The following is a 20102-nucleotide window of genomic DNA, read 5'->3' on the forward strand; positions in this document are numbered from 1 at the left end:
AAATGACAAAATAATTAAAAGTTATACTATTGGAAAATGTGCCACATCGTGCCACATAATTTGCCTTCTCTTGACGCATAATTTAGTCAACCATGCTACATAATTTGGCCCTCTCCTGCCGCAAAATTCCAGCGGCCCCAATTATAAAAATTGTATCTGCCAAACAAAGTGCGCATGTCCAGTTATGTGTCAATTTACCTTCCTGGTTAAATGCTATTTTTCATGGTTCACAAAACCAAGCATTACAATTTTAGTATGCCTCTCTCAGTACCAGCATATATTAGTCAGAAAGGTTTACGTAATAAAATTCTAAGACTTCAGGAGCCATCCTGCTGGGACTATGAAGACAGAAGGGACATGAGTAACTAACTCTATATTGTATTTTATGTTAGTGTCCAGTGAAACTAACATGAAATGTCTAAAACATTGCCTACATTCCATTGAGTATTGAATGTAGGTAACCTACCTAAAAGTAAACCCCACAATTTATACCCATCATTGGTAGCACTTCAGCCAAAGTGAACTGGTTAAACAAAACAGAACTACAATGAAAGGTAAGAGGATTACTCTTCTTCCCTTTGGAATAATTCATGCCTGGGAACCTTCCCATTTGTAGAAATGAAACGACCGGTAGATTAGAAAGTAAGAATAAGAACAAGTACTTACCTTAGCACCTCAAGCACTAATTGCCTTTAGATGAAGAACTAACAGTTTTCACCTGCTTTTTGGGGATGCCATATATCACTATGTCAGAAAGTATGCCAAATGCAAGGCCACATGCAACACAAAGGAGGAAGCCGAAAGAGATTGATACTTTAAAAAAAAATAAAAAGTGGCCATTTTACCCTGTCCTTACTAACTTCAATAGGTCTGAAAAACTCAGTGGTTGTTCACATAGGATACATTTACCCCTTCCCCTCACTTCTTAGCACGCTCCAGTGCGGTCATCCAGACCCACTACCTGCTATCTTACAATTTTGAGATCACATTACACAGGTCTTGCCTTGGTATCGAAGTAAGCTCTTCGTTGTTTGAGCCTTCAGCAGATCCAGAGGCCTCAGACGACAGACAGCTAGTTGCCTGATCAGCAACAGGCTCCTCACAGATTGCTGATGGCTGAATGGCAGATGCAGTGGTCTCTGTTGTCCCAGACTCAGCAGGCACAGACACTGATTCCGTCACGGTCTCTACCACAATGTCCTGAGCTGACTGTGGTGCGTGTGAAGCCTCTGGCAACTTCTCATCCAACTGCTTCTTTAACGTCTGTTCTAGATTCTTCACTCGTAGCTCATGGTCTTGCTGGGCCAGGTGCTCAAATGACTTGAAGGCCTAGGGGAAAAATCCTTTGTTCAGAATAATAAACATAATGACTCAATCCAGCCAAGCACTATATAGGCATTAGGGAAAAGGCAGAGACATCCTAGATCAGACTCTTAACACTTGAACTGAAAAAAAGCCTTGGGAACTGTCAGAGGGGCACCAAGCTTGTTAATTCTAGGGATAAATGGCTATGGAGAGAATCCAAGAAAACAGAGCCTACCCTTTTTAGAGTGGTAGTCTCAGGGCACTAGCCGATTACTATAGAACCTGTCATTTTACAGAGGACAGATTTACAGAAAGATAAATCCTGCTACTTATAACACTGGGTTGGGACCATCCCTAAGGTATCTCTCCATTGGCCTATGCCTTGGATGTCAGTTGATGTGCTTCGGTCAACAGACACAGCCACCATTCTTACAATGTTCCTCACCTACATCAAAGTATCTTGCTAATTTTGTTAATATTGTAGGATTATAATCTGTTAGTTTTGGTGACTTCCAGGAGTCTTGCAAGAGATCATAAAAGTGCATTTCTATTCTTCATTATTTCTTTTATGAGGTTCCATTTTCACTAAAATTCCTGATAAATCTCACTAAAGCTCTATAAGCCTAATTGTTTAATACTAGCACATGTCCACTTGATCTCACTTTGTTGGCCAGAGAACTATTAAGGGTCCCACACATGCCATCACACATTATCTGGGGTCTTGCTCATGTCCTAGCCAAGTAGAATGAGTGTGGGCAAATGTAGATATTACTCACAGCCCCATGATCTTGCTTTGTGGGTTTGGTCTCCAGGATCTGGCCTGGAAGTCTTGCTCATGCCTGATGTGATCTCTACTTGGCCTGTGGCTCTCACCTTCATCACCATGCTCCGGGCAACACCTGGTGGGAAGCCCATGCGGTCACGCTCAGACAACAGTAGACGGTAAAAGTCAGTCTTGCGGTACAGGAAACCAAAGTAAATGTTGAGGAATTCCTGGATGTTGCCCACATGCTGCAAGATGCCCAGCAGGGCCTGGTCATATTGATCCGTCATGGTAGGCTCCATGGTGGGGGAACAAGTGCTTTTCAGGGACAGCAGCCTATGCCCCTTGGACACCTGGATAGAGGAAAAGAGAAAAGGCAAGCATTTAATAACCACAATTAACATAATAAATACACGAATCAACACCCATTATTAATACCATCAACATTGTTTGCCATGTACTGACTCATCCTAGGAAAGGCAGAGCACAGGGCATTAAAAAAACAGGCACACCACAAATTCCCTTGTTTGTCATACTCCTGTATAAATTGGACTGTATAGGTACTACTTGTATCTGTCTCTGACTGGCAAAGATATGATTGTTTCATTTGTTTTTCTTCTTTCTAGGTGAGCCATGTTATCTGAAATTTTGTTGGACTCCTTTAAATTTGCTCAAGTCTGGTTTTATTCTGACTATCTTTTGTAAAACACTTAAAACCTGGCTGTTTAAAAGTTACTACAACACCTACCTTATTCCACACATCTCATTTTGGCTTTACTCACTACCTCTATTACCAACTGGGAGCTCAACGCCTGGACACCTCCGGGTAAGTAGTGCGCTTTAGAAATCTAAATTTCATTTCAATTTACATGGTACATTTGTGGTCATGTTTTAATGCAGCAAGACATGAATGTAATGGACAAAGGCGCAATGTAAGGCTGGTGTTTTCTATACATTCCAGCACATATGTGGAGCACTCAATGAGATCGATAGGCAAACAGATAATTGTGTTAACTGCTGAGACCTACCCTGCACTGACCTTTTTGGAGAACAGTATGCCCATGAACAGGAGGAAAAAAAAGAGGTCGGCCCAGTGGACTGGATACTGAGGGGAGATTGTCGTAAGGAAATCAACCTTGAAAAAAAGTGTTTTTTGACTTGCTTGTTAATTCTTTTTTTGTGGGGGGGCCTATTCATTTTTTAGCAGATCCTCGCCAGCCTCTGTCTACACCTTTCCACCGAAAGCAGCTAAGCTAGTGCAAAGGTCAGACATATTTAAGCCATTTTGATACAATTAAGTTTTCTGTCTTCCAGCATTGCCCTATTGAGTGCAACTGGCAAACTTGCAACTAGCAAATATGACCCACAGAAAAATGGGACAAGACTTGAGACCCAAAAAGTTTCGAACGAGAACAAAAAAAACCTTCTTCATAGAGTATTATTGAACATTGAGCCACATATCATTAGAAGTTATTATTAATAATTATTTGGTCATACAATATCGTCATACAATATCCGAGGTGAAAACCATCTCTCACCTGTTGGATTAGTTCTTGACAGATCATCCTCCTTGCCCTTAAGCAGTTGCATGTAAAAAGGCAGTTCTTAGTCATCGTCACATAGGGGGACATAGTGTGGATTTGCTCCATACGCATAATCACACACAATACATTAACAGAAGTAGGCAGGTTAATGGAAGGCTGTCAATCAGTAAGCAGACGGGTCAGTATGAGTACTACCACCAGTGGCTGAGCACAAGAGGTCTTAGTGAGGCTGAGGCTACGCTGGCTACTTATCTACATAAAAGTGATCTCACAGAGAACTGCTGAAATCGGAGCCAGACAGGGATGCAGAACCTGTAGCGACTAGCAATAATCCAAGAACCCATAGCATGAGTCCTTATCAGAACCGCAAAGAAGCCGTTCTCAAAGCTCCAGTTTCTCCCGAGTTTAATGCATTTTAAATCAAGAAACTGGAGCTTAGGAGGCACAAATACCGGAGACAGAGTGAGGGGCAGAGAGAGAGTTTCAGAAGGAAAAGATCAGAGCGAGTGCTGAATACATAGAAAGATGGGCTGTTACAATAGCCAGCTAGAAATGCTAGTCAAAGTCCTGAAGCTGCTAGAAAAAGAACAAGCGAATGCAAGGACAACTTCAGCCCCCATATTTAAGGCCCAGTGCCAGTGAACACCTGTCCTTACTGTCCCAGTATCACAGAGGAATTTGTGAGGACTATAGGAGCTGATGTGTTGGGTTGGTTGTATAGTTTGAGCTAGCTAGCGAGATACCAGATACTGAGAAGTAGCCCCATAGTTGTCTTTATCAGTGGGGAAAGACGACATTCTTAAATCCAATGAATGTTACGGTGTGAGGAAAGATTACATGGAGCTTTAGTCTTAACTCAGTCCAATAGTATAAGAACTGTGAGCAAGTTCAAGCGGTATTACAAGAGACTTGGACGTATGAGGTGAAAAGTAATTATGATGGCTGAGTGTCTATAAGGAAGCAGTGAATTACGAGACACTTATCAATCATTAGCTGAAAGAATGCCTCTTGGATAATAATCTGATGGAGATGAAGGAGCAACTGACCTAAACTCAGACTGCAGATACCAAGAGGCCGACAATAGCTGTGGATAAAAAAGTAGTAAAGACATTAGGGCATATGGGACAGGATCAGTGGCAGACTAAGCCAGGTGAGGAGAAAACTCCCAGCAGGTTGGCCAGAGACATCTACAGAATGGCCAAGAAAATTCTAAAGAGTCCAGCCATCAGACAAGGCAATGCCCAGACCAGGCCCAGCAGGGTTATTTACAGGTCATGGGAAAGGTCACATTAAGCAAGACTAGGCTGGGTGGAAATCAAGTTGGAGCCAGCAGATTTCCAGCACGCTATGCAACACTGTGGATTGGTATAACAGTGTCACTGAGAAGACCATTGGTTTCTCTCTTGCACGCCTCAAAACACTGAACAGTATTTCCACACTGTCAAAGTGGATGGGAAAAGGACTAGGAATGCCAGTCATACCATGAACGGGATCACAAATTTAAAGAACCTCAACAATTATACAAAGGGGCTCGATGATCTCGTGAACAGGCAGTAGCGACAGTTTTCACTACCCATTGCGGAGGTGTAACTCCACAAGATTAGACTGAGTTAATGAAGGGAGTGCCAAGGGCTGACCTGACTGGGGAACTTAGTTGAATCTGAGAGTGGGAAATGCTGTGCTGGCTCATTTTTAGGTAGGTCATCAGGGAGGTCCTAAGAAGGCAGAGAATCATTGAATCCAACTTGGTTTAAAAAAAAAATCTTTAATTCTATCATTGCAGATAAGAGAAAATACAATATTACAAATCTGAGATTGAGCTCAGAGGCATTGGCACATTGTATCCACAGAGACTAGCAGAATCGTCTAATCGGTATTACATTTAATACATATCAGTGATCACGTCTTTCATGGTATCTTCTGAATCCCACTTGATCATTGGGATTCACAGGAGTGGCATCTGCTCAACTTTTGGTCTCTTAAGTTAACAAGTAAGATCACAGTGGGTCTCAAAAACCTTGTTAAACCTCTCTACCATAGAAGGATTCTTACAGAATCTACACCTCCCGAAACTGCAGACTGCTCCAAGTGCAGACCTTAAAGCCCCATTATCCTCATAGGAAATAGCAAAAGCTATTCAACAAATGGCACAGGGCAAGACCACAGGTGTGGATGGTTGGCCAGTGGAATTTTATGCCACATATGGTCAACAACTAACCCCAAGGCTGTTACAGGTCTATGACACAGCCCATATTAGAGGGTCACTGCCACACTCGATGAAGGAGGCAGTACTGATGGTCCTTCTCAAACCTGATAGGGACCCGCTCCTAGTGGGAATCATACTGCCCACTGTCACTATTAAACACAGACAACAAAATCGTGGGCAAGATTTTGGCAAATTGATTGATTCCCATGATGAACCTTGATTAAAAAGGATCCATTTCAGGGAGGAACACTTTCCTGAATTTGCATTGTTAGTTCAGGATTTCTTTTGTTTAAATATATTTATTGAATTTAGAGTTTTTCAGGTATTTAAACAGGTAACATAGGCAAATTTATGCATGTTGACGCTGATGAGGTAAATCACATAGCATACGATATCATCTTAACATTGCAGAATATTGATTTGTACATGCAGAGTATTTGAAATGCCTAAATAAACTGAGTGTTAACAATATGTAACAAAACACAGGTGTAAAAATCACAGTGTTTCAGCATAGTGAGACAACGATTCGTGCCAATTATTGTATATCGTCGCCATACTTTTATATGATGCCATTCCTTACTGCTTGAAATTCAACCTGGATACATGCAAGAGGTGCACAGTTTTTGAGGCCCTGCGTTGCTTGATCATGATAATGGACTGGGTGTGCATCTTCACGATTCACTCCTCGATAGCATCACTGGATAGAAAGAAGGCCTTTGACCACCTAGGGTGGGCCAAACTCATTGAGGTGCTTCACAGACTTGGGATGGGACCCAAGTTCCTTGCCTAGATTTCGGTACTATACACTGACCCGATGGCCAGGGTGAAAACAGACAATACTGTTTTCCATCCTATACATTTAGAGCAGGGCACAAGACAGGGTTGCCCCATGTCACCAATCATATTTGCCCTCTCCCTAGAATATCTGGCTTGCGCGCTGCGTGCTCAGGTACCCGACTGGGGGTTTGTAACGGATGATGATGGCACATAATCTCTGTACGCGACAACACCCTAATTTAACTTAAAGAAGACGGACAAAACATACAACATCTAATCAACCTACTTCAGAAGTTTGGCAGGTTCTTTCTTGGGCCTCAAAGTAAACTGAGACAAGTTGTGCCGATGCCCCCTAAGGGAGTTATCTGACATTCAAAGAACCTCGCTCCCCAATGCCCACCTCCCTTGGCGCTTTGACACTATCAAATATTTAGGGGTCAGAGTGTATCACAATGGGAACGACCTGATATATGGCCACAAGGGTATGGCAATGTCAATGATACGAACAACCCTCTCATTCTGGATAGTTATACAGCTCTCGAGACGAATTGCGATCTGCAAGATGCTCATGCTTCCACATCTGTATACTTTTTCTCAACGATCTAGTTACACTGGGCAAAAGCTTCTTCAGAGAGCTCCTCTACTTGCGGAGAACACCGATATGGGGCTCCAGTAGCTGCAGAACAGCAATCTCGAAGCTTTATGCCCTTCCCTTAGGGTGGCCCCGAACTATGAATACTATTACACAGCAGCGAACCTTCAGTGGCCGATGTGCTGCGATGACTGTACTTTGGAATTAGAAAGATGGTTCGAAGGGCTCCTGACCGGCCAATGTACTAGAATGTTTGCTGGGCTTCAACGCGGCGGTACCTAAGGGGGAGGACACATCCTCATAAGAAAAGCAAAGTAACTGCTGGAAAACCTGCACAAACGTACGTGCCAAAACATCCCCATATGCACCTGACCTTCCACTCTGGACGCTACTAAGTTGAGCTATCCTACGTTCTAGGCAGGACATGTGCCACTGGACAAAATCGGGTCTTCGCACTTGGAGTGGGGTGGGGGTCTATTCATAGATGAGATGCCCTGGCCTTTAGAAGACCTGTGGAACTTCCATCTTTACTCAGCCCTCACCTGTCTACTACACCAGACTTGGCATAGAACACATGTTGCCCCTTAGGCTTCCCCTCTTTTACAGGCCCCACCTTACACATGGATGTACCAGACGTGTAGTGTCCAGGTTATACAATGCCATACAACAGGAGAAGCGACAACCACTTGCATCATTGAAGACGCACTGGAAACCTAACTGAGCAGGACCTCACAGATGCACACTGGGTGCAGTGCTTGACATGGTCAAATAAATCTCTATAAATGTAATACTTAAATATGTACAATTGAACTACCTCCATCATAATTACTTAATCCCTGAGCGAGTAAGCTGAATGTTTCTGAGGGCCACTGATATCTTTCCACATGGCTCAGCAGCAGCAGACAATTGTTTTTCATATGGTATGGAGTTTTTCGACTGTTAGTGCTTATTGAGCAGAGATACTGACACACATCTTACATAACGGGTAAACAATCAGCCAAGGCGGCTGGCCGCGGTTTAGTAGGACTGACTAAGAGCTCCAAATAGCACAAGAGATCGAACAAGTCTACCAACTTAGCCCTTGTGCTAGCTAAGCAACACATAGCCCTGTCATGGAAATCACCCCCCCACCAGCAACACTCTGGCTAATGGACTTGAAAACCGGTATCCTCGCTGAGCTAGATGCATTACACAAACAAAGGACAAGAGGTTCTGCACTGCCCGCCGACTGGGAGGGCTATTTGTCTGCAGTTAAAACCAAATCCAATTAGCACCCACCCTGAGCATCAAGCGACCCTACTCACAAACCGGTTTTTGCCATGTACCCTCTCCCACATCCTTATCCGGCAGAACCCCTCTGCCCCACAGCGCATGTATATCGCTTTCACTCTAGTTAAATTCCAAGGTAGACCTGCAAATCACACCAGATGTTTACCCCTAAACTCCATGGGACCACTGTAGAACAGAAGCAGTCATAGGCTACAAGTTTACTTTTACTGTATACTACTGTTGGTGATGTTTGGTCATACGTCTTTACTCGTTTTCTAACTACTCGGACACAAAATCTGTGATTACTGTAATCATAAAATGCAACTATCACACTGCCTGGCCTTTACAAGCAATGCAAATGTGTTACTCTTACATGCATGAAACCTGTATCAGCGGTTACCCTGTTGTTCGAACGAAATTGAATAAAGACATATTAAAAAACAACCTCTCTTCCATACCATTAGCTTCTGGGTGGTAGAGAGCTGTCTTTTATGCTCTCTTGAAATCAACTGCACACCATTGTGTGTTAAGGTGGTTCCTGGAAAGCCTCCTCTGCTAAAAATCTAATCTAAGAATCTTATTACATCACAAGACGCCACAGAATTAGATATTGTACTCTCTGGCCACCGCAACAAATATCAACTAAAACAAATTCATATTTATCTACACTGGATAGCTTGATGGGACCTGAAATGTCCAACTACATCTTTCCAAGAAACATTGAGTAACCTCATAACAATCATAGGTTGTCCTTTACATTTCAGAGTTTTGTCACTGTTGATACATTCTAAACAGTCCTTCCCGACCGCTTGACCTGTATGCCTATCCATGGCCACACATACATTTCTTTAAGTCTTTCTTTGATTCTTTAAATTCCTGGATGGCTTTTATGGGGAGTATCATTGATACACTTCCTCAAACTAACTGGGGGAGCTAATCTTATACCATGCGACACCAAACCATCCTTATGCAAAGGTTCATCTCTAGTTTTCAAATAACCTTAAGTCTGGTCATCATTCCTTCTGTTTCCATTCCAACCATTTTTTGTTTCCCTGATTACCTCCTGCAATACAGAATCATTTTTCATCTTTCCCACCAATTTCTTGTATGATGCCATCCTTAACTGCACATATAGCATAATCTTCATCATCACTCTGCTTGCAATCCATATCCTCCTTTCCTCCAACAAGACTTGAAAAGCAGTCTGCCCAACAGTTTTTTGTTCCTGGCACCTACCTATGTTACCACAAACTCACATTCTTAAATCAAAACCACCCATTTCTAAAATGGCATCATCCATTAGTTAAGAACACTTCAGAGGTTTACGATCTGTTTTAATTTCAAACTCGCTGCCCCAAACAAACTTCCTTGATTTGCTCACAGCTGAATGCACAGCTAAAGCTTCCTTCGCTATTACTGAATGATTTAACTCGGCTACTTTTAATCCCCTCGAAATGAATAATATGTTTCTTTCAACACCACCAGCCTCCTGCAACAGCACTACTTCCAAGCCCTTGGAATTGGCATCTGTAATTTTCATAGATTTATCACCAGGTCCTAAGCTCTGCAGCTTGGTAGACTTCTCTAAACTTAATTACAATGCTCTGAATTCATATTCACAATCAGCGTTCAATACAAACTCAGTTCCTTTCTTCAACAAATATCTTATGCTTTTACATTTTTCTGCAAAATTAGGTATTATTTTACTAGAGCAGTCAGTCATGCCTAAAATCTTGACCAATTCATATTTGCTGATTGGGCTGAGAATATAACATATCGCTTGGCCCAACTCCTCCCCAGGTTCAATACCTGTTAAAGTAACTTTATGTCCCAAAAATTCTATTGTTAAATTGAACTTACATTTTTTAGCCTTTAAAGTTAATCCAGACTCATCTAATCAAGATAAGTCCTCTCCCAGGCTCTGATTATGCCCCCAGGAACTTTTCCAAATATTAAAACATCACCCTGGTATAGCTTCACCCAAGATATTCCCTTCAAACACACTCTCTATGACCCTTTGAAAAAATGATGCTGCAGATATTAGCACAAATGGGATTCTCAAAAACTTAAATGTTCCAAATGGTCATGCGAATTAAGTAAATTTCTGTAATTCACACTGTAGTGTCACTTGGTATTAAGCAAAAGCCATGTCTAAAGAAGAAAAAAGAAGGGCACCATTGATAATTGACAGCATTTCATTTATATTCAGTAGAGGATAGTGATCTACCACAATACACTTATTGAGTTCAAGAAGTCCACACACCATCTGGCTTCATTGTTGGCCTTGTGTGCTATCACAACAGGTGCCAACCATCCTCAATAATGTCCTTACTTTTCAACATCTTTGGTCATCGCTTTTCTCACCATATTACGCACATTCTTAGCCTTCCCTACTTTGGGCTGTACACCTTCCTTCAACTTTATCTAGTGAACATACACTTTAAGACAGCCCAACCCCAGCTTACACACTTCAGGGAACTATTTCTAATAATCAGGCCTTTCCATTACAACTTGTTCAATATCACCTTTGTTTCTTAGTCTGACTGCAGGCACCACAATTGGGTCTAAATATACCATTAAGTCCTTTTCGGGAACCATTTTATGAAAGAACCAGGCCTTATTGAGACATACATTTTCCTGTGGCATACATTCCTTTAAATTGAATGCCTTCAACAAACTACCCCAAGAATTTGATGGGATCCCCTCCATAACGCCTGGGATGTATATCAAGTGTATACAATCTCACCTTTCCCCTCAACACTATTTCATAAACCTACTTAGGTATTAAAGTAACTTTGGCACCTGAATCAAACACTCCAAACAGTCCCAATTAGTACCACCTCACCTAGACCATTCATATTTTTGCCAAAGACTTGCAAAACCATCTCTTAGCACAGATACTCTTCACCACAATAGACCTCTCACACTTACGTTCTCTTACTTGCGGATCTACAGCACTTTGCATAATGACCTCCCTTACCAGAAATCTCATTCCATCCCATACAATTTGTCACTCGCCATGTATCCAAATGCTCCACACCCATATCAATTTTATTGAAATCTTTTGTCTTTATTCACATGCTCTTTATTAAATCTATTTATCCTCCCCACATGTACTTTGTTATTACATCGCTGGGTGTATTAATTACTTTCTTTTCCAATTTCTTCCACACATGCCAAGCTGTGTTTACATGTTTTGGCAATGGTTACCACCTCCACCAATGAAGGACTGTCCTTTTGCCATATACATTCTTTGGCTTTCTCTATACTACATCGTAACATAAATTGGCCTCTAAAACATTCCTCACTACTCATTACCAAAATTACATATTGCTGCTTTTTTCCTCAACTCTGTTATATATTCTTCTACTGTTTCGCCAACTCTTTGCATTTGTTTCCCCAAATGGTATTTTTCCCAAACTGTCTTCACTTTGGAAAGATAAAGTTTTTTAAAGTAAGATTTGTTTTTTTAAGTAAGTCATATTTCTTCAACCCAAGAGCCTCTTCAGTTGTCAACTCAGAAAAGTGTTCATAAATTACCTGTCCTTCTGGCCCCAAACAATGTAGCAATAATGACGCTGTTCATTCACAGCTCAGGGACGTTCCACACACCCTAGCGTAGTGGGCAAATACTTCTTCCCCCCATTTATTTCATTTTAAGACCGACTCCCTCGGGTTAGACAAGGAAATAGGAGGAGCAATAACATTGTGCATTTTTAAGGTAATACTTTCTAAGAACTCGCAAGAAATAAACTCGCAAACGATGTACCAGTATCAGGAGTGATACCAGAGATGGGGGAGATATAGAGAGAGAGATAGAGAGTGTATATATATATATATATATTCACTGAAAAAACCATAGGTTTCACACACGTTATAGTTAGGAATTAGCATTTAAAAAACCTTGCAAATTCACTGAAAAAACCATAGGTTTCACACATGTTATAGTTAGCGGAAATTTTAATCATAAAAAACCATTGAAATTCCCCCGTTATAGTTAGTGCAGGCAACTATAACTCACGCAACCGCAATCCTCTGCTGATGACATATGTGTCTTTATGAAAAAAAAATATTTGCAATATATGTATAGCTAAAATTTAATGGAAGAAGACATGGGCAAATAAGTGTCTAAATACAGTATTAGCATCAGCAGAGGATTGCGGTTGCGTGAGTTATAGTTGCCTGCACTAACTATAACGGGGGAATTTCAATGGTTTTTTATGATTAAAATTTCCGCTAACTATAACATGTGTGAAACCTATGGTTTTTTCAGTGAATTTGCAAGGTTTTTTAAATGCTAATTCCTAACTATAACGTGTGTGAAACCTATGGTTTTTTCAGTGAATTTGTACGGTTTTTTAAATGCTAAGTTACTTTACGCCATTCGTGGCGTGCGCGCCCACTTAACGGAGTTCGTTCCGTGAGCGCACGGTGCGCTTTGCGCACCGCTTCGCGCACCGCGCGCCCACTTTACGCAGTTAGTGCCGTGCACGCACGGTGGGCATGCGGTGCGCTACGCGCACTGCGTGCCCACGTTACGCTAGATGGGCCATGTACGCACGATGCGCTTCGCGCACCGTGCGCACATGGAGGACATATGATGCGATTCGTTGTGAAAGGTATTATTGTAAATTTTATGTAGTTTATATAAGCCATGCGCAAATGGTGCCCTTGGGGCACCATTTGCACACGGGGTGGGGAGAGTATGGATAGTTTAACGCAGTTCGTGCCGTGCGCGCACGGTGCGCACGCTGCGCACCTTTACGCAGTTAGTGCCGTGCACGCACGGTGGGCACGCGGTGCGCTACGCGCACCGCGTGCCCACGTTACGCTAGATGGGCCATGTACGCACGATTCGCTTCGCGCACCGTGCGCACATGGAGGACATATGATGCGCTTCGTTGTGAAAGGTTTTATTGTAAATTTTATGTAGGTTATATAAACCATGCCCGAATAGTGCACTTCGGGCACCATTTGCACACGGGGTGGGGAGAGTATGGATAGTTTTTTTATTTTAGTAATTTTTACCGTACGCGTACGGTAAGCGTAATCGGCGAAATTTTCGAAAAAATTAAAATTCCCTTTTTGGCCTTGGGGGATCTTTGGGGACTCCCTCAACATGGCTAGGTGCTTAGGAGCGGTCTAAACAGCCCCTTTACATGTTTTTGGGCTTTGTTTTTCAACCCCCTCTCAGAGTGCGAGAGAGAAAATGGCGGCCGCAACTTCCTGGTTTCGACCGATTCGAATGTTTACTAAGATCTAACAGCCAATCAGATTCGCGCTCGCGCACGGCACCGTACGCGTACGGTAAGCTTACCGTAAGCGCACCGTAAGCTGCCACAGATATATATATTGATTTAAATGCTATTTTCTCAGGAACTACTGAACAGATTTACACCAGACCTACAAAAGGCACTTCCTTGACCTGAGGACTACCTCTCTGCCAAATTTCAAGTAACTCTGTTCAGCCGTTCGGGCTGTAGCTGTGTCTAAAGGTCCTATGGAAAAATGCATGGGAAAAACGCGTTTTGGGACCCCCCTTTTTTCTCAGCCCCCGCTTGACGAATCCCCCCGAGACTTTCAGGGTAGGAGCGGAGCGGAGCGGAGCGCCCCACCTATTTTGAAAATTTCGCGAGGATTCGTCGGCCGGCGCCAAAGTTATTCCAAATAGAATGTTGCGGTTTTCCTATGGAAACAGGGTCCTAACTATAACTACCTACTGGCGACCGCCAGTAGGTAATATATATATATATACACACACACATACATGCATACAAACTCTGAACTATTCTCGGAGGACACTTGCTACATTACAAATCTTGTGAGACCCTTGAACGACTCCGGATATGAAGTATACCTCTCGTTCTATACAGAGGACATTTGTAACCAGCTTGCGCCAATCAACGGAGGCCCATTTGCGTGATGCGTGATTGCGCAATCACATCACCAAGCTACACCACAAGCTTCTGCTGCTTCAACTCACTCTATTTCAAATCAAGATGGTGGCGCTACTTTGAGCATACACAATGAATCTCAGCACTATGGCATCAGTTGAGTGATAATGTCGCCATGCTCCCACCATGGCTCTTACCAATGTTTATGCCCCTCAAGGTTCTCAAAACTGTCATGCAGGGTCCAGGAGTCCACTTTACTGCAATAGTAAGTAATCTGAAAGCTACAGTGGCCTCCCATATGTTGAAACCACTGGGTTGGCAATGGTATTAAACTTGCTGGGTTGATGGTAAATGTCAATTACGCGTCAACTCTATCTTCAGTTGTTGGCTGTTGGGGACTCTGCCTCACAAAGCCATTGCAAATCTCTTTATTATGGAAAGTTTGGGTTCACATGTAAATAGAATGAGCCAGTAGAACCCATTGAGAGTAAAGGTTACTCTTCGCTTCTGCTTCCATGTCAGAGTAATAGCACTTCTATGTTGTGTTCTTAGGGTTCATAAAAGAAGTGGAGTTTTATGAAGTTGAAAATATTGTCTTAGATCAATAACAATCATATAGTTTACTTGGTGATGTGGAGGTTAAAATCCAAGTCTTCCACTTGTCGCCAATGTAATAAAGTCAAATAATCCAATGCTTATTCAAGAAAATTTAAGTTCAGTACAATTAACATTAACAGCCTTTCTATACAGTCAACCCTCTGCTTGAACTGAATGATAACATTGTGAATGGTATCTTTTCCAGTGGTTCACTTAACATTCTAAGCAAGAGAATACCACAGTCCCCCTTTCTGGTTACCAGGAAGATCATGATGTTCTGTTCTGTTCTCATTACTCATCAAGCTCAGGAAACCCTAGAGAGTATTCCCAGGTAACTGGCTGAGTCCACACCTCCGAAAGGGGACAAAGCAGGAATCATTGGGGCCACTGATTGGGTAAAGGAGAAATTAGCACCTTAATGATCTGCTACATAGACCAGAAAAAATGGTTTGGTAGAAGGAACTGTCACCTCTGAATCCTGTACATCAAGCAGAGGAAGATCAGTATTGAGGTATTTTGAACACCTGAATCCATGACACTTACACAGGAGTCGTTTGGGATCACAGTCTGTACCCATGACACTGACACAGGGCCACTCTGAGACACATGAAAAAGATGTACAGGATAACTAAGATAATACAGGAAGGTATCAAGGCAAGGTTCATCAAAATATGAGCCCACATTGATATTCCATGGTTCAGCTGGATAGTATTGGACCCTTAGCAAGGACAGACCTACACTGTAGAGTGATGCTAGGTTACACCTCACATGACACAAGCAACCAAAACAGTGCCTGTGCCCTCAGAAGTATGGAACGGGTAAAGATGTCTGCAAAAAGGACCTTCAAAGTGGATTAAGCCAGAATGATAAGCAAAGCTATCCAAGAGGGCTATCTCACATGTATTTGGAAACCAGTGTTGTACAGTGGCCCACAGACATCGTTCATGAGAACATTAAGGATATAGTAGCAGGCACAGAATGGAGGTAACACCAAAATAATGGAGGAAGAGGAGCCATTTTGCAAATAGGAATGAATGAAGAGGTATGGAACATTTACCATGCAGTTTTTAAAACACAAGATGTTACAATACAGGTCTGAACAGAGCAGCTAAGTACCACAAAGGATATTCATTTTTGGTCTGTTTACAAAGCAGTACTTTACCACACTGGTATTTTTTTACATTATATATTTTTAATGACTAAGAAAAAAGGAAATTTAAGTGGCGAGGGGTGGACTTTGTTATGTTTCAGGGCTGGGTAGAGGTAAGGGAGAGAAGGGTTTTTTAGGGATCATGTATGAAGATGTAAGCTTACCCTGGAGGAACGTACCCTCCGGCTGTGCTGGAACAGGTGTCAGAGGAGGGCTGCCATAGTCCACCCCTATGCCCCGGAGATCCCCCTGGGGATTAGTACGGCGCTCCCGCATGGGAGAGATTGGTCTGGGCTAGCTGTTTGGGAGGAGCTGGGCGTGCAGATGGTAGGGGACTTATTCAGAGAGGGAGTGCTGTTGCCCTTCCAGGACTTGCAGGACTCTTATGGGCTCCCGCGGGGGGACTTTCTGCTCCATGCGGCCCTGGTGAGCCTCCAGAAACATTGGAATATGGGGCTTTCGGAGCCGCAGACCGCCGCAGGTTGCCAATATGTAGTGATGGCGGCGGGGACGACTAAGGCCATTACTTGCCTCTACCGCCGCCTGTCGATGGAGGGCTTGCACCCGCTGGACGCCCTGAGGGAGAAGTGGGAAACGGACCTTGAGAAAGCGATCCCCGAGTCCACGTGGTTCACGCATGTGCGGAGGGCCTGGAAGGGAACGAGGAATGCCCGGTTCCAGTTAGTCCAGTTTTTTACGTTACACAGGGCGTATCTGACGCCGGCCAAGATCTTGCAATATTTCGGGGGGGGTACACTCTCAGTGTCCGCGGTGTGGGGGAGAGGGGGCGGACTTTCGACACATGTTTTGGTCCTGTACGCAGTTGGGCGCCTATTGGGTTGATGTTGTGGATTGTTTGAACCAGGTGACGGACCGCTCCATAGCCCCGGAAATGGGGGCTTGTTTGTTGCTTTGGTTTCCCCACACCCGCCGTACGAAGGTCACTAGCAAGTTTTATGATCTGGGGTTGATAATGGCCAAGAGGGAACTGACTATGCACTGGAAATCCCGGGGGGGGGCCTAGCTTCTTGCGGTGGAGGGCGGCGTTTGCGCGATGGGCGGGGGCTGAGGGTACGCTCCGGGTGCAATTGGCCCTTCGGAGGGACGATGAGAAGGCACTAGCGACGGCCCGAGCATTGGAAGCGTTGGTGGTGGAACTTCAGGGGTTGATGTCTGATGCTGGGGAAGGGGAGAGCACATCTGATAGGCAGGAGGTAGCGGGGAGCGGGGAGTAGAAGGGGAATGGCGGTAGGCCCTGGACGCATACACCTTGGGTCGGCATGAGGGCAGGCTCTGTTTGCTTAGGGAGAGGTTGGGCTCCCGTACATAATTTATTAGGAAGGAGGGGCACTTCAGAAGTGGGGTAGGTGACGGGGGCACACTGACATGGGGTGGGGGAGGGGGGGGGGGAAAGGGGACTGTGTGGGAAGGATGTTCCTTCTCCGGGATACTTGGTATTGATGATAAATGTGCGGTACTCCTTGGACGGGTGGAGGTAGGGGGATGGGTGTTGCAGTTGTTGATTTGGAAAACAATAAAAAAACGTTTCAACAAAAAAAAATGTATGAAGATGTAAGCAGATGTAAGAGTTTTCTTAGGGTTCACGGGTGGGTAGAGGTGAAGGGAGGGAACAGATCTATAGGGTTGAAGGGCAGGTAGAGGTAAAAGAGGCAAGACGTTTTTAGGGTTCAGAGTCAGGAAGAGGTAAAAGGAGATACGTGTTTTTTGGGGCTCAGGGATGGGTGAAGGTAAGGGACCAGTAGAGGTAAAGGTTGTAAGGAGTGTTTTATGGTTCAGGGCAGGAAGAGGTAAAGACAGGTAAGGGTTTTTTAGGGCTGTGGGGTGGATAAAAGGTAAGGTTATTTTCAGGGTAAATAAAATATTATAATAATGCATGTTAGAAATCTGCCCTTGCTGAAGGGTCACCACAATATTTTCTGGCCTTTTTGCTGAACCCTATTTTTGAGGACTATAGAATTATGCGCACTCCCTGCTAACCAGTGATAAAGAGCATGTGCTCCTCCTTTCAACATGAAAAAACTGGTATACACCAGATTGGCATATTTAACATGCCTACAAATCCCTAGTATATGGTATCGACATGTTAAAATAACCGCAGTTGACAGGCCTATACTTTCCCTTTAAATATTTATAAGTCATTCCTAAGTGGGCCGTATTGCCCATAAAGGCAGGGTGTATGGTATTTAAAAAGTAGAACATTTAACTGTTGAATGTTAAACATGACCTTACAGTGAAAATGCTCTCAAAGCTATTTTCATAGTAGCCTGTTTGGCTGGTCCGTAGGAAAACAGATGGATGCAATAAATATTACAGAAGAGTAACTTTTAAAATGTGATCTTTGTTACTGTTTTAGTACTGCATAAATACTTTACACATTGCCCTTAGTTAAGACTGTCTCCTCTGAGCCATAGCTACAAGGGGGTTGAGATCAAGTTAATTTAGTGAGGGTTTTCCCTGACAAAGGTTGCGATTATTCCTTACGATTGGTAGTCATCCAGCCCAAATAAAATTTCTTATAGGGGCCTTTGTGTGGATCCCTATTGCTATCGCCTCCTCTACTGCATTGTTTACGAAATGCAGGTTTTGGTGTAGGGTACTGTAAAGCAAAGTCAATGTTTTTCCTAACTTTTTGAGGCATCTGATCTACTCGTGGGCTGACAAGATGCCCCATATTTAAGGGTACATTTAGAAGGTGCTGTTGCACCTCACAGAGAAACCCAGATACTTGATGTCAAGCATGCCTTAGGAGTAGTAGGCTGGTATGTATGCCACTGGATGGTGTGGCAGGTATATCTATGGTGCGCCTAACGTTGGAATTACTGATTGTTTTCGTTTTCAGCAAACAGTTCCTCTGCCCTTTTAGTGAAGGCTACTGACCGTATCTAGACAGAAGGCCCACTGAACTTGAATTACTCCAATGGGTGGCTGCCCGAAAACGACTCTCTTCCCTGCTGCATTTATCTTTTTGGATTCCTTATCTGGAGGCGGAGGAGGAGCATTTCTGGTATTTAGGGGGAAGCCCTCTTATGGGCAGTATGTACCACAAAGTCAGATATGCATTTGGATCCGATGGTGGTCGGCTGCCCATGGTATAACAGAACGATATGCTATGGAATCATCTGGCAGGGACAGTTTTACTGGGTATGGCTCGAGATCCGGGTCATCCTGTAGATGGACTATAGTCTTCCAACCCATCCTCCACACCCTCCCACAGCCTAAATAGCTCTTCCACAGGGTCCTTAGGGTAGTAAGGGATCCCTGACTCTGTGTGGTGTGTGTCAGGCAGTGGAGAGTGTGGGGGTAGTGGAGGTACAGAAGGAGGTGGGGGAGGTGTGATAGGCAGTGGTGGAAAGCAAGGGGAGGTTTTTCAACCGAGTAATAAGGGAGTGAGCAGCCAGCACTGAACAGGACCAGCAAAGCAGTGGGGTAAACTAATGAGCAGCCCTACCGAAGACATGCTAAACAAGCATTGGCATAGCCAATAAGTCTCGCCTTTGGGACCTTATAAGTGTTTAGCCATGCAACAGTTGATGTTATTGCACCAAGAATATTGTGCTGCATAACTAAATACTTATAAGGTCCCAAGGCGAGACCTATTGGCTATGCCAATGCATTTTTTCGTTTATCACAGAGGGAGTACTGATCAGTCTGCAACACGGCACAACAAAGGTGGGCGGGAGAGGGACAAAGTCAACAGAGGTTTGGTTGAGGAAGCAGGGCCTGGGGGCAACACAGACAACAGAAATTGGGAGGGAGGGGCTAGGATAAACAACAAGAAGTACATCAATGGAAGTGCGGGTGGGAGCAAGCAATATGGGATAGATGTTTAGGCCTTTAAATATGTGTGTTATTATCACGCACTGCTGGTAAGTGGTGTCGCTCCCACAGACCCCAGGAGCTCGAGGGAGGATCCCACAAGTGCGTTTCCTGCCAGAGGCTGCTGCCTGCATGGGAAGCAAGGGACAATGGGAATGGGGAGCTTAT

At 43.6% G+C, this 20102-nt stretch overlaps 1 protein-coding gene across 1 annotated transcript in view; it reads right to left on the minus strand.

The window, feature by feature from the left end:
- Positions 1-20102, minus strand: part of NUDCD3 (NudC domain containing 3) — a 293435-nt gene that overhangs the window by 212712 nt on the left and 60621 nt on the right. Inside the window, exons 2-3 of the mRNA XM_085636006.1 lie at positions 2179-2421; positions 1004-1329 (exon numbers count right to left, since the gene is read on the minus strand). Of these exons, the coding sequence (XP_085492132.1) occupies positions 1004-1329; positions 2179-2370 (518 nt within the window). The 5' untranslated portion in view covers positions 2371-2421. The remainder of the gene's footprint in view (positions 1-1003; positions 1330-2178; positions 2422-20102) is intronic.

The sequence above is a fragment of the Triturus cristatus genome, chromosome 11 (genome assembly GCF_964204655.1).
Source record: "Triturus cristatus chromosome 11, aTriCri1.1, whole genome shotgun sequence".
Taxonomy (NCBI): Eukaryota; Metazoa; Chordata; class Amphibia; order Caudata; family Salamandridae; genus Triturus; species Triturus cristatus.